The sequence below is a fragment of the Cygnus olor genome, chromosome 14 (assembly GCF_009769625.2).
Source record: "Cygnus olor isolate bCygOlo1 chromosome 14, bCygOlo1.pri.v2, whole genome shotgun sequence".
NCBI lineage: Eukaryota > Metazoa > Chordata > Aves > Anseriformes > Anatidae > Cygnus > Cygnus olor.
In genome coordinates, this window is record NC_049182.1 from 12491452 (window position 1) to 12507170 (window position 15719).

General features: G+C 47.7%; 2 protein-coding genes across 7 annotated transcripts in view; both read left to right on the forward strand.

Moving 5' to 3' along the window:
- LOC121077682 (protocadherin gamma-C5-like) overlaps positions 1 to 15719 on the forward strand; it is a 177780-nt gene that overhangs the window by 112166 nt on the left and 49895 nt on the right. The gene's annotated exons all lie outside the window — the stretch shown is intronic.
- LOC121077686 (protocadherin gamma-A10-like) lies at positions 5906 to 9174 on the forward strand. Its single transcript, XM_040573095.1, has one exon. The coding sequence runs from the start codon at positions 6037 to 6039 to the stop codon at positions 8968 to 8970; it is 2934 nt and encodes a 977-aa protein (XP_040429029.1). The 5' UTR covers positions 5906 to 6036; the 3' UTR covers positions 8971 to 9174.

Here is a 15719-nt window from a genome sequence, read left to right on the forward strand (position 1 = left end):
TTCCCAGTGTGACTGTTTTTCCATTCCCAGTGTGACAGTCTTTGATATCCTCATGTTTCCTTAAAATGTCACTGTATGAGATGTTCTTGCAGTGGCCTACATATGGCTAGAACTTGGATGCTGTGAGTTGTGCAACTGAATGCTGTGAATGCAGAGCAAAGATGGTGAGTGGCTTTGGTTTTTTGTTTTTATTGTGATTTTTGTTTGTTTGTTTGTTTGGTTGGTTGGTTTGGTTTGTTTTTTGTGTTTGTTTTTTTTTTTTTGAATGTGAAAAATAAGTGGTTCAGCAGTGATATCGTTCAAAGGTTTGACTTCATAATTTGTGCCAATTCCTGCAGCATATATGCACCATTTTATCCTGGTTTCCTTGCCCTGAAAGGTAACTTTAATTCTCTGATAATAAAATGATTTGCAGAAAAACTGTTCATGTGGTGTGATGATGCCTGCGTGGTATAGCTTATAATTCCTTTGTGAATCCTCATTACTTCACTTCTGTCTATTGTAACTTTGTGCCAAAGAGTTTCTTCATAGCTACAATTCCATTTCCAGGTCTTTGTTCCCAGGTAGGTTGTGTTTCATATTTTCCTTTTCTGGGTAGGGCTTTTACATTTGCAAATGTGGCGTTTGTACTGCAACAAATCCTTATCTGCCTTGAGAAGGTCCTATTAGCCATCTGGAGACAAATATTTGTGTATATGGGAAATGAAACAGAAGCTCAAACTGAATCTGTCTTCATTGTTTGCAAGACTTAACATGAGAAATGGCCCCATAGTAAGGTCTTTCCTTTTGCAGTTTCATATTCATTGGAGATGAGCAGGCCACATCATGGAAAAATGGATGAGAGCTGATGAATATTTCTTAAAATGAAGTCCAGATGAACTCTCTAGGGCTTTGCTTGCAGCTCAGGACCTCAGTGATTTCTTGGTGCTGTAGGGAGGAATTTTCCTGTGCAGAGAGAAGACTGTGCCACGTGCCTGGTGATTTTCTCTACCACACTTTCTCTTTGAATGCCTCCTGGTACTGCTGGTCTGATATTTTCTTTTACTGGTGTTTCTTCCATGCATGTAGGCTGAGTTGTCAGTAGTAGCGTAGCTTTGTTGGGGAATGTGTTACATGTTCATGTGCCTTGCCCATGTAAGCCAGTAGGTGTGTATTTCATCAAAGTTAGAGCTGGTGTGGAAGACTGGAGATATCAGGGTGTTTGTGAGTTCTCCTCCATTATTTTTTATTTTTTTTTGGTCTGGGTGGTGGATGTAAACATGATTTTAGCAGAAGAAGCATCTGGGTGGTGGATGTAAACATGATTTTAGCAGAAGAAGCATGTCTCTGCGGAGCATAACATGCACTTAAAGCAGAGAGACATGCACTTACTGATATATTTACGATGACCCAGTCTCTGTTGGAGAACGGCTCCTTTCTATCCCTTATCTCTTTAGAAGGCTTTAGAAACTTGCAGAGAACTGTAGTTCCCTTCTTGGTATACCTGGATGGTGTCATTGTGCACAGTGCATGGTGTTGAGAAATTGTCTGTTCAACTTTTCCTTTGTTGAGATGTGCTTGGAGATTCCAGAGGTGAAAGAAAAGCATTGAAGTTATGAAGGTTTGAGGTGACATGTTGGGGGAATGTTGTGTGAGGAGCTGTAGGAGGACTGACGCTCCTTTCTCTGCTTGTTTTAGTTATTTCATTCCACACATAGCTGTGGTTTATGTGCTTTGAAGTCTGTCTGCTCGATAGGTTTTGCTTGCGAAATGTTATTGAGGTTTTTGGGAACTTTGGGAGAGCCCTCTGGAGAATTAATTCCCTACTATCTACCTTAAATGCTCTACTACTATGAATACTGAAAAATATCTATGTGTATAACCTAGCTGAAGGTCCTTTATTCTCTTCACAATGTTTTTATGTGGTGGAAAAAAATATGTCTTTGGAACTGTCCATGGTGAAGACTTTGTTCATGTTGTGAAGATGTGAGCTGGGCAATTGGTCTTTTAATGAAGTCCTTCTGCCTGTTATGAAGAGGGAAGGCAACCATAGCAGTTGGGATACTTTGGGAATTTTTCATGTATGAAGGTCTTTTGTTGGAAAGAGGATCATCTGAACATTGACCACTCAAGAATGGAGCTGGAAGTGGCTTTGATAACAGACACGTGCTATGACAACAGCTGTGTTCATAGAATCCTGGAATCATTTAGGTTAGAAAAGACTTCTTAGATCATCTAGCCCAACCTTTAACCTAGCACTGCCAAGTCTGCCATTAAACCACATCACTAACTTCTACATCTACATGCTTTTTGAAGACCTCCAGTGATGGTGACTCAACTACTTCCCTGGGCAGCCTTTATGAAAACTTCACAACCAGTGAAAAATTTTTTCCTAATGTCCAATGTAAACCTACCCTGGAGCAATCTGAGGCCATTTCCTATTGTTTTATCACATGGTTCTTGGGGAACAGCCTGATCCCCACTTTGCTGTAGCCCCCCTTTAAGGTAATTGTAGAACATGATAAGATCTGTCCTGAGCCTACTTTTTTCTAGGCTAAACAACCCCAGCTCCATCAGCCACTCCTAATAAGACCTGTTCTCTAGACCCTTCAATGGCTCTGTCGCCCTTCTTTGGGCCTGCTTCAGCACCTCAATAACCTTCCTGTAGTTAGGGGTTCAAAACTGAACACAATATTTGAGGTGCAGCCTCACCCAAGCTGAGTACAGAGGGACAATCACTTCTCTAGTCCTGCTGGCCAGACTATTTCTGATACAAGTTAGGATGCTGCTGGCTTTCCTGGCCACCTGAGTACACTGCTGGCTCATATTCAGCTGGCTATCAACCAATACTCAGAGATCCCTTTCAGCAGCCAGCTTTCCCACCACTCTTCCTCCAGCCTGTAGCACTGCATAGGATTGCTGTGACCCAAACAAAGGACCCATCATCACTTAGCCTGGTTGAAACACATTCTGCTGGCCTCACCCTATCAGTCCAGCCTATCCAGATCCATATGCAGGGCCTTCCTACCTTTGAGCAGATCAACACTGGTGCTTAATTTGGTGGTGTCTGAAAATGTACTGAGGGTGCACTCAATCCCCTTATCCAGATCATTGATAAAAGAAATTGAAGGGAACTGGCCCCGATATTGAGCACTGGGGGGCACCACTTAAGACCAGCCTCCAGCTGGATTTAACGCCACTCACAATGACTCTTTGGGCTCGACTAACATGCCAGTTTTTAAGCCAGTGAAGCGTACACCCATCCAAGCCATGAGCAGCCATTTTCTCCAGGAGAATGCTGTGGGAAAGAGCATTCAAAAGCCTTACTGAAGTCCAGGTAGACCAGATCCACAGGCTTTCTCTCATCCACTTGGCACGTCACCTTGTACAGAAGGAGATTGGATTCATGAAGGAGGACCTGTCTTTCATTAAGCCCCGTTGACTGAGCCTGATCACCTGGTTGCCCTGTAAGTGCCACGTGATGGCACTAAAGCTGTTCTGCTCCACGAGCTTCCCCAGCACTGACAGGCCTGTAGTTTCCCGAATTGTCCTTTGGGCCCTTCGTGTAGATGGGCATCACATTTGCTAGCTACCAGTCAACTGGGACCTCTCCAGAGAGCCGTGACTTCAAATAAATGATGGAAAGTTGTTTGGTGAGCACTTCCACCAGCTCCTTCAGTAGTCTCGGGGTGATCCCTTCTGGCCCTATAGACTTGCATATGTCTAAGTAGTTTAGCAGGTCACTGACCATTTCCTCATGGATTATGAGGGCTTCATTCTGCTCCCTGTCCCTATTTACAAGTGGTCAGGGGATGGGGTACCCCAGGAAAAATAGGTCTTGTTGCTAAAGACTGAGGCCAAAAAGGCATTAAGGAGATCATCTCTTGTCACTGTTTACCCCTCATCCAATAAATGATAGAGATTCTCTTCGGTCCTCTTTTTCTTGTTTATATATTTATAGAAATATTATCATTGTCTTTAAGAGCAGTAGACAGCTTGAGCTCCAGTTGGGCTTTGGACCTTCTAATTTTCTCCCCACACAGCCTCATATATCTCCTGAGGGTTGCAAGTTCATCCCTTGAATTTCATTCTACATAACATTGGGGCAGATCAAAAAAAAGAAGATCTGTAGAGTAACAATGAAGTCCTTCAGTTGTGCAATTTTCACATTTTTGCCTTGTTTGCTGCTGCTGTCTGAACTGGGCCTGAGTGTGGCAGAGACCCCTAAAAATATTGGAAGATCTGTTAGAATGGTGGGACTGTGGGAGCAGTTTCCATCGAGACCTTGAATGTGTCCTCCTGTAGAGAGAACTACTTTGATATATTTCTCTTTCAGCAAAGTGTCAGAGAATTATATGCCTTTTTCTCTCTTCTCTGATGGATGGTGAGAAGTAGTATGTTCTCTATGATGGAGATAAAGCCTGTTACTGCAGAGTACAAAGGCTGAGAGGCAGGCTTAGAACCTGGAAAATAGTTGGATCAGTGTGTCTTTGGCGGGGGAATGCTTTTCTTTTCATACCTGATGCCAAGGGCTATGCCATTTCTGTTCTGATCATGGTGTCCCTGTCCTTAAAGGCAATGATGTTTCCCTGAGAATACAGTATTTGGCAAAAAAAGTGCCTACGTAGGGGAGGTCTCTGAGGTGAAAGTGCGACGACTGGAGTCACCACCATTTATGAAGGTGAAGGCAAAGAAGCCTAGAAGAGTACTGTGGGAGCAGGTGTTCCATGGAAGCACTAATCTAGTGCTCTAACTGATCCCAAGTACTGATGTAATAACTATTAGCCATGAATGTGAATGCTTATTATGTAGAATGAGATCCACTGATTCTGCATGACAGAATCAGGAAAATGTGATTGATGCTTACTGCTGGAGATATTTTATGGTCTTCTTTTGGCTTTGTCTCAAATGAATGTATCGTGTTTGATAACCGATACCAAGATCTGCCCTCATCTTACAGCTGTATGTACACTGCCATGCTCATGTCCCATGGTCCTCTGCTACCTTCACAGTGAGTGCCATGCAGTTTTCTTCTGGTGAATGGGTAGACCTTCTTCTCGAAATCTGTTTAAGCAAATGAAAGTTAGAAAAGCATCTTCAGAACTGTCCTCTCCTAGATGGCATTTATAGTGGGGGAAACTGATCAGAGGTTAGTGCCCAGACTAGTTTGCTAAATAACAGGGATGTGGAGTGAGTGCACAGGATTCTCAGAGAGCTGAGGGGACCTGTTGGCTCCTTGATGATGCACCCTTACATGGGGAACATTTTCATATCAATTGTTGACATTGGAATGACAGCATAAATTATAAATGAATGTCAGACTTCAATTAATGTAAAGTGTTGGAAAGACAAGAAAATGTTCATTCAAGAAGGACTGCAAGAACGATCCCTGCAATTAGTTGAAATGGTTGTCCTTCTGCAAACATGGTGTAAGGGTGATAATTAATTTGAGGTGGAATTAACACGAATAATTTTACCTCCCATGCAGTAGAACTAAGACATCAAGAGGAACCCTACACCTTCATTCTGATCATGGCCGCCATGAAGACCAGAATGCATTCGATCTTCTCCTTGAAGACGAGAAGGCGTTGCAGAAGCAAACGCACCGACTCTGGGCCGTGTCGCAGGGGAATGTGCCGTGGCGCCGCGTCAACGGGGGCCGAAGGTCTCCGCGGAAGAGGCAGGGCAGGTGCTGTGTGTGAGCCGTGAGTGCAGTGCCGGGCGGCGGCTGCGGGCGCCGCTGTTCACCACGGAGGAGAGGAAGGAGCAGAGCGCTGCAGCCAGCCCCGCCCGCTGCGGCCCGGCTCGCTCGCTCGCTCGCTGGCTGTGTCGGCGCCGGGCGGGCTGCGAGCGTCTCCGCGCTGCAGAGCCGAGCTAGAGCGAGGCGGAGTGGCCGGCGAGAGCGGCCGACCGCGGGTCCGGTGCCGGAGCCGGAGCCGCAGCGCGAACGGAAGAGGGAGCCGGAGTGAGAGTCTGATCCAGAGCCACAGGCGAAGAATCGGGTCGGCGGCGGGGAGCTGTCGGCGGGCGCCCGGTGGCGGCGGGGCCGTGGCGGAGATGTGCGCGGCGAGAGAAGGGCGTTGGGGCCGGAGGCAGCGAGCGCTGCTGTGCTGCGTGTTGGTGGCGGCGTGGGACGCGGCGTGGGGGCAGCTGCGCTACTCGGTGCCCGAGGAGCTGCCCAAGGGCTCTTTCGTGGGCGACGTGGCCAAGGACCTGGCGCTGCAGCTGGCGGCGCTCCGCGACCGCGGCGCCCGAGTTGTGTCGGCAGATAGGGCGCGGTATTTCGCTCTGCATGCGAACAGCGGCCACCTGGTGACGGCGGAGAGGCTAGACAGAGAGCAGCTGTGCGAGGGCTTGCAGCGCTGCGTGCTGCGCTGTGAGGTGATCGTGGAGGGTGAGATGAAAGTTTACGAGATCGAAGTGGAAATCACGGACATTAACGACAACATACCCACCTTTGGAGAACCAGAAAAGGAACTGAGAATTAGCGAGACGACAACTCCAGGGTCGCGCTTCCCTCTGGCCGCGGCTCACGACCCGGACGTGGGAGTGAATTCCCTGCAGAGCTACGAGCTGAGCGGCGACGAGCATTTCTCGCTGTCCGTGCAGGCGGGAGCCGACGGCGAGAAGCGTCCCGAGCTGGTGCTGGCCAAGGCGCTGGACCGGGAGGAGGCGGCGTTTCACGAGCTGGTGCTGAGGGCGAGCGACGGCGGAAAGCCGTCTCGGACGGGCACGGCGCTCATCCGCGTGTCTGTGCTGGACGCTAACGACAACGCGCCCGTGTTCACCCAGGCGGTGTATGCGGTGCGCGTGCCCGAGGACGTGGCCGTTGGCTCCACGCTCCTCACCCTCACGGCCACCGACGCCGACGAGGGACTTAACGGCGAGGTTAAGTATTCGGCAATAAAAGTAACGGTAGTGAAAACAGACAGATTCTATGTGGATCCCGAGACGGGATCGATCAGGCTGGTGAGGAGCCTGGACTTCGAGGAAGGCGACTCCTACGAATTCAGGGTGGAGGCACAGGACGGCGGCGGCCTATCCGACACGGCTACAGTCTCGATCTCGGTGACCGACGTGAACGACAATGTGCCCGAGATTTCGGTGAGGTCGGCGCTGAGCGAGATCTCGGAGGACGCGCCGTCGGGGACGGTGGTGGCCCTGCTGCACGTGCAGGACCGGGACTCGGGCGCCAACGGCGAGGTGCGGTGCTCGCTGGTCGGCGACGTGCCGTTCCGCCTGCGGAGCTCGGTGGGCAGCTACTACAGCGTGGTGACGGCGCGGGAGCTGGACCGGGAGGAGGTGTCGGAGTACAACGTGACGGTGCGGGCGGCGGACGGCGGGTCGCCGTCGCTGCGGAGCAGCGCGGTGCTGGCGCTGCGCGTGCTGGACGTGAACGACAACGCGCCGGTGTTCGCGGAGGCGCGCTACAGCGCCCGTCTGGCCGAGAACAACGCCGAGGGCGCGCTGGTGCTGACGGTGCGGGCGTGGGACGCGGACTGGGGGCAGAACGCGCGCGTGCGGTACCGGCTGGCGGAGGGGCGTGTGCGGGGCGCGCCGCTCTCGTCCTACGTGTCGGTGCAGGCGGAGACGGGCGCGCTGTACGCGCTGCGCTCCTTCGACTACGAGGAGGTGCGCGAGGTGGGGCTGTGGGTGCGGGCGGAGGACGGCGGCGCGCCGGCGCTGAGCAGCAACGTGTCGGTGCGGCTGCTGATCGTGGACGAGAACGACAACGCGCCGCAGGTGCTGTACCCGCCGGCGGCGGCGGCTCCGGGCGCGGTCTGGACGGGCGTGGAGCTGGCGCCGCGCTCGGCGGAGCCCGGCGCGCTGGTGGCCAAGGTGGTGGCGGTGGACGCGGACGCGGGGCAGAACGCGTGGCTGTCCTACGAGCTGGCCAAGGCGACGGAGCCGGGGCTCTTCCGCGTGGGGCTGCACAGCGGCGAGGTGCGCACGGCGCGCTCGCCGCTGGCCCGCGACGCGCCCAGGCACAGCCTGGTGGTGGTGGTGAAGGACCAGGGCCGGCCGGCGCTGTCGGCCACGGCCACGCTGACGGTGGTGCTGGCCGAGAGCGTGGCCGAGCTGCTCTCGGAGCTGGGCAGCGCGGCGGCGCCGGCCGAGCCCGCCGGCAGCCTGACGCGCTGGCTGGTGCTGGCCGTGGCGGCCGTGTCCTGCCTCTTCCTCGCCTTCCTGCTGCTGCTGCTGGCGCTGCGCCTGCGGCGCTGGCGCCGCTCGCAGCTGCTGCCGCCGGCCAGCGGCGCCTTGCGCGGCGTCCCGGCCTCGCACTTCGTGGGCATCGACGGCGTCCGCGCCTTCCTGCACTCCTACTCGCACGAGGTGTCGCTCACCGCCGACTCGCGCAAGAGCCAGCGGCGCTGGGCGGCCGACAGCTGCTGCAACACCCTCCCGGCCCGGCCGCCGCCCGACAAGGCCGCGCCTCTGCTCGGGGAAGACGCTGCCGGCGCCCGCGGCGCACAGCCTGACACCCTCCCGGTGAGTCGCTCCGGACACCGCGACGCCCTCCCTCTCGGCGCTTGCCTTCCTTCGTGCTCTTTGCCTTTCCCTCCCCGCTCTCCTTCCCGGGCGTGGAGGTTTCTTGCTGAGCAAGGCACAGCTTCATTAGGCAGCGGGTTTTGGGTAACTCTTTTGAAGTTAATGTGGAATGTGGGACATGAGCGGGGGCTTTTGCCTTCTGCTCTGCTCCAGATGAACTCATTATTTTTTTCCCACTTGACAGGTGGTTGCACCTTTCATTCCCTGACGTCTATCATGCGGGATTTCCTTTTTTTCTTCACTTCTATTTGTTTTTCTGAAACGTCACCGCTCTCATTCCTGAGTGGGCAGGTTTCCTTCTCAGGAAGGCACGGCTTCGTTTCGTATCAGGTTGTTGTCCTTCTTCATCAAGGGACCCAAGCGTGGGCTCCACTGCCAGCATTACAAATGTTGCGGAAGGCAGGAGACAAGAGGGGGCTTTTGCCTGCAACTGTGCTCTAGATGATCTTCTAACTTTTTCCCCATTTATCAGGTGGTTACTCCTTTCATCCCCTGGCATATGTCATGCACGTTTTCGCTTTGTTTTTCACTCTTCTGAGTTAATGTACACTTGAGACTATCAGGAAGTTAAGAGGTAGCCTCCCAATAGCTCACGTGCTTGATGAATAGCACGAGCTTGTCTTCAAATAAAATCTTAATGGCCCAATCTATGCTCTAAGCAACTTTTCTGTTGCTGCATGAAGATGGGTTATGCAAAAAATGTCTTTGTATAAATCTGTGCTGCTGCTTTTGTGTGTGTGGTGGAATAATGGTCTGGGTAACGTGTCCTTTTAGTCTTCATCACTTGAATTTGTGTTGCAAAATATTTGGCTTTAATGTTGTGTGAAGTGTGAGATTGGATTCTGTTTCTTGTCCAGCAGTTTTTACATTTTTGCCTTGTTTGTTGTCAATGAGAAAAAGTGGCCTCATGTGCCAGAGAACCCTGAAAAGACTGGAAGATCTCTTATGAGTTGTTGTACTTGGGGGAGATGTTTCCATACACAGTGTGACTATATAGTATTGTCAGGACAGTTTTTGACATCCTCATGTTTCTTTAAAATGTCACTGGATGAAATGCTCTTGGCAGCGGCCTAAATATGGCTAAAACTTGGATATTGTGAGTGGTGCAACTGAATGGTGTGAATGCAGAGCAAGGATGGTGAGTGGTTGAGTTTGAATGTAGAAAATAGGTGGATCAGCAGTGATATTGTTTGATCTGAGGTTTCATTTCATAATTTTGTGCCAAGGCTGGCATCATTTGTGCACCATTTTCTCCTGGGTGTGGTGCCCTGAAGCACAATTTTAATTCTCCAATGACAAAATATCTTTCAGAAAAACTGTGTGTAGAGTGATGATGCCTGTCTAGTGGTTTATAGTTCCTGTGTGAATACTCATTAATTCACTGCCATCAATTATAACTCTGTGACTTCGATTTTCTCAAAAACCAAAAATTTGTTTTTCCTCACTTGCCAGGTGGTTGCTCATTTCATCCCCTGTCATGTATCATGCAGGTTTTCCTTTCAGTATTGGAATACCAGGAGCTTATTGCTTATCTTTCCATTAGCCCATTCAGCACTTGCTATTCTGACTAATAGTGAATTCTGATAGGAAATGCTAAGAGCGAATGAGGTTGTCTGCATTCTGGTTTAGTAGACTACAATGGTCTGGAAAGAAAGTCTTAAGGACACCACATTTCATTTGGCTGCTTCTGCTTTATACTTTATGCAGGTTTTCTGTTATTGTATGAAGATAGCTTGAGCAAAGAGATGTCTTTGTAGCAATCCATGCTTTTTTTTTTTATGTGCTTGATGGGAAAATGCTCAGGGTTCCTGGTCCTTTTAGGATTTCTATTTGGTTGCTATAGAGATTAAAGTCAATCGTAAAAGTTGTATTTGAGATTGCTATGGAGGGGTTGTGTGTGAAGGGCTGTTGGAGGAAAGAGGAGTGTGTGAATATTGACAAGAAAAAAAGGAAAGGAAGGAGCAGGCTTTTCTAGCAGGCACAGGATGTGGCAGCAGCTTTGTTGTGGCTTCATCACTTGAATTTGTGTTGTATAATATTTGGTGAGATTGAGGAATGGAGTCTGAAGAGTGAGAGTGAAGTCCTTTTCATGTCCTGCAGTTTTTTCATTTTTGCCTTGTTTGCTGCCAATGTCAAAAGCAGGCCTCAGCGTGGCAGAGAACCCTAAAAAGACTTGGAGATCTGTTATTAATTGTTGGACTGGTGGAGCTGTTTGCATACATACCTTGAAAGTTTACTGCTCTGAGGTGAAAGTCTTTGATATCCTTATGTTCCCTTAAAATGTCCCTGAATGATAAGCCCATATCAGCAGTTGACATACAGTTAGAAGCTGGTTATTGAGAGTGGTGCAACTACTGTGAATGTAGAGGAATGAGGTAGAGAGTTTGGCTATAAATGTGGAAAATTGGTGTGTCAGCAGTGCTATTGTTTGGGCAGTGCTTTGATTTCATTGTGAATGCCAATTTCTGTAGCATTTATGCACCATTTGATCCTGGTTTCACTATCCTGAAACGCAATGCTAATCTGATATCAAAATGTTCTGCACAGAGACTGTGCATGTAGAGCTATGATGTCTGAGTATAATGGCTTCTGATACCTGTGACAATCCTCATTAATCAACCCATATCTGTATTGGGTAAAGTGTTTTTCCCTAGTTGTAATTCTGGTTTCAGGCCTCTGTTTGCAGGAAGGCTGTGCTTCATATTTCCCATTTCTAGATAGGCCTTTTACGTTTTAAAATACAAAGTTTGTATTGCATCAAATCATTATATCCCTTGAGAAGGTCCTTTCAGTCATCTGGAGACAAATATTTGTGTATAAGGGAAACAAAACTGAAGCTCAAACTAAATCTATCTTCGTTGCTCACAAGACTTTCCATGAGAAAGGGCCCCATAGAAAGGCCTTTCCATTAACAGTTTCATATTCATTGGAGATGAGCAGGCCACATCATGGAAAAATGGATGAAAGCTCATGAAATTTTCTAGGTATTAAGTTGAGATGAACTCTCTGGGGCTTTCCTAACAGCTTAAAACCTCAGTGATTTCTTGGTGATCTAGGGAGGCTTTTTTCTTTGCAGAGAGAAGACTGCCACATATCTGGTGATTTTATCTGTCACAATTTCTCTTTGAATGCTTCCTTGTACTGCTTGTCTGATTTGGTCTTTTCCTTGTGTTTTGTTTGTGTGTTGGTTGAGTTCTCAGTAGCAGCATAGCCTTCTTGAGGAATGTGTTATGTGTTCATGGGCCTTGCTCAAGTAAACCGCTATCTGGGTATTTCATCAGAGTTAGAGCTGTGTAGAAGGATGGAGATATGAGTGTACTTGTGCATTCTCTTCTTATTTTTTTTTCTCAGGAATGGATGTAAACATGATGTTAGTGGAAGAAGCATGTATGTGTGGAGTACTGCATATGCTTAAAGGAGGGGGAGATTGCCGTCCAAAGACAATCCTGATGACCCAGTTTCTGCTGGAGGATGGCTCCTCTCTCTTTCCTCTTAGACCCTTGTTGTGTTTTAGAAAATTTTTGAGTAATGCACCTCCCTTCTTGGTATACCTTGATGGTGTGGTTTTACACAGTGAGTGGTATTGAGAAATGGTCTGCTCATTTTTCCTTTGGTGAGACATGCTTGGAAATTCTGAGGGTGAAAGAAATGTATCGAAGATGTGGAAGAGTTGAAAGGAAACAGTAAGTAAACTCTTTATGTGTTGCTGTAGAAGAACAGACGTTTCTCTCCCAGCTTGTGATTGTTCCATTAGGAATTGTACGTTGAAATCTTTCTGATGAGTAGATTTAGCATTAGAATTGCTATTTTTCCTGTGTTGGGAGCTTCAGGAGGACCTTCCAGGGAATTCATTCCCTACTATCTACCTTACATGCCCTTCTACTCTGAATACTCAGAAATGTCCCTTTAGCTGCATATCATTTATTCTCTTCACAGTGCTTATCTTATACCATGATAATGTGGTGAAAAAAAAAATTGTCTTTGGAGCTGTCCATGGTGTAGTCTTTGTGCCCGTTGTGGAGAAAAGGGCTAGGCCATTGATCCTTTGATGATGTCCTTCTGGATGTAATGAAGAGGGAAGGGAATCATAATAGTTGGAAGTAGTCTGGGAATATTTCATGTGTGTAGTGACCTTGGAGGCTTTGATTTCTCATCATAATCTTTGAACATTGACATCTCAGGAATGGTTCTGGAAGTGTCTTTGCTAACAGGCACATGTGATGAGAGCAGCTGTGTTGCAGGTCCATCACTTGAATCTCATTAAGCATAATGCTTGGGCAGCCCAAAGAAAAATGCCTGTAGAATTATAGTGAAGTCCTTCACTTCTGTAGTTTTCCTGTTTTTTCCTCTTTCATCATTACTGTCTAAACTAGGCCTCAATATGGCAGAGAATCTTTAAAAGATTGGAGGATCCACAAGAATTGTGGGGCTGGGGTAGCTGATTCCATACAGAGATTGAATATTTACAGCTGTGGTATGATTCCTTTAAATGTCACTGAATGGAATCCCCTTGGCAGTGTTTGACATTCTGGAGAAGATAGAACATTATGTGTGACAAAAATGACACACAAGGTAAAACTGAATCTCTCTTCATTGCTCACAAGAAGTAGTATAAGAAAGGGTCCCATGTTAAGGCCTTTACAGTTTCATATTCGTTGGAGATGAGTGGATTACATCATAGAAAAATTGAGCTGATGCATTTTTCTTACAATGCGTAGTTGCGAGGAAGACTTCCTTGACTTCCAGGTCCCTTAGAGAGGAAATTTTGTGCCTGCAGAAAACTCTGTGACAGCCTCCCGGTGTGTTTCTCTACCATACTTTCTCTTTGAATGCTTCCTTGTGCTGCTTCTCTGATTTGATCTTTTCCTGGTCTTTTGTCTGTGTGTCAGATAAGTTATCACAAAATCACAGAATCACAGAATCATCTAGGTTGGAAGAGACCTCCAAGATCACCTAGTCCAAGTAGTACCACCTAGTAACAGCATAGCTGTGTTGAGGAATGTTTTATGTGTTCATGGGCCTTGCTCAGGTAAACCACTGGCAGAGTATTTCAACAGAGATAGAGCTTGTGTGGAAGGCTGGAAATGTCAGAGTGTTTGTGTGTTCTCCTCCATTTTTTTTTTCTTCTGGGGAGTGGATGTAAATATGATATTAGTAAAAGAGACATGTCTGTGTGGAGCAGCTCATGCTCTTAAAGGAGAGGGACATTCCCTTACGAATATATTTACAATGACCCTGTCTCTGTTGGAGAACGAATCCTGTCTGTCTTTCCCCTTACCTTTTTAGTATGCTTCAGAAACTTGCAGAGAAATGTACCTCACTTCTTGGTATACCTTGATGGTGTGGTTGTGAGCAGTGCATGTTATAAGGAAATGGTCCGTTGAATTAGTCCTTTGGTGAGATGTGCTTGCAAATTCTCGAGGGTGAAAGAAAAGCATTGAAGTTGTGGAAGGTGTGAAGTGACATGTTGGGGGAACGTTGTGTGAGGGGCTATAGAAGAACAGATGCTCCATTCTATGCAAGTTTTAGTTATTTCATTCCACACATAGCTGTGGTTTACGCACTTTGAAGTCCGTCTGCTCAATAGTTTTTCCTGAGAAATGTTATTGAGCTTTTTTGGGATCTTTGGGAGAGCGTTCTGTAGAATTCATTTCCTACTGTCTACCTCACATGCTCTACTACTATGAATACTCAAAAATATCTATGTGTATAACCTAGGTGAATATGCTTTATTCTCTTCACGATGTTTTTATTATGTCATGTTAATGTGATGAAAAGAAAAAACGTCTTTCAAGCTGTCTATGGTGTAGTTCTTGTGCGCATTGTGAAGAAATGTGCTGGGTGATTGGTGCTTGGATGATGTCCTTCTGCCTGTCATGAAGAAGGAAGGCAAACATAACATCTGGGAGTAGTCTGGGAAATCTTCGTGTGTGAAGGTCTCTTATTGGAAAGAGGAGCCTTTGAACACTGACCTCTCAAGAATGCAGCTGGAGGTGACTTTGCTAGCAGACATGTACTATGAAAACAGCCGTGTTCATAGAATCCTGAAGTCATTTAGGTTGGAAAAGACCTCTTAGGGCATCTAGGTCAACCCTTAACCTAGCACTGCCAAGTCTACCATTAAACCATGTCACTAAGATCTAAATCTACATGGTTTTTGAAGACCTCCAAGGATGATGACTCAACTACTTCCTTGGGCAGCCTGTTCAAGTACTTTACAACCCTTTAAGGGATGAAATTTTTCCTAATGTACAATGTAAAACTCTCCTGGAACAGTCTGAGGCCATTAACTATAGTTTTATCACATGGTTCTTGGGAGAAGAAGGCAATCACCATTTTGCTGTAGCCCCCCTTTAAGGTAATTGTAGAACACGATAAGATCTGTCCTGAGCCTCCTTTTCTCTAGGGTAAACAACCCCAGCTCCATCAGCCACTCCTAATAAGACCTGTTCTCTAGACCCTTCAATGGCTCCGTTGCCCTTCCTTGGACCTGCTTCAGCACCTCGATAACCTTCCTGTAGTTAGGGGTTCGAAACTGAACACAATATTTGAGGTGCAGCCTCACCCAAGCTGAGTACAGAGGGACAATCACTTCCCTAGTCCTGCTGGCCAGACTATTTCTGATACAAGTTAGGATGCTGCTGGCTTTTTTGGCCACCTGAGTACACTGCTGGCTCATATTCAGCCAGCTATCGATCAATACTCAGAAGTCCTTTTTGGCCAGCTAACTTTCCAGCCAGTCTTCCACAGCCTGTAGCACTGCATGGGATTGCTGTGACCCAAGTACAGGTCCTGTCACTTAGCCTTGTTGTACCATGTACTGCTGGCCTCGGCCCATTGGTCCAGCCTATCCAGATACATCTGCAGGGCCTTCCTATCCTTGAGCAGATCAACACTCATGACTAACTTTGTGTCATCTGAAAACTTACTGAGGGTGCACTTGATCCCTTCGTACTGATTTTGATAACGATACTGGAGAGAACTGGTCCCGACCCATATTGTAGATGGGCAACACATTTGCTAGCCGCCAGTTGGCACGAACCTCCTGGATATCCAGGACTTCTGTTAAATGATGGAGAGTGTCTTGGTGAGCACTTTGGTTGGATCCCTTCAGATGGATCCCTTCTGGACCCGTAGACTTGCATATGCCTAAGTGGTTTAGCAGGTTGCTGACGATTTCCCCATGGATT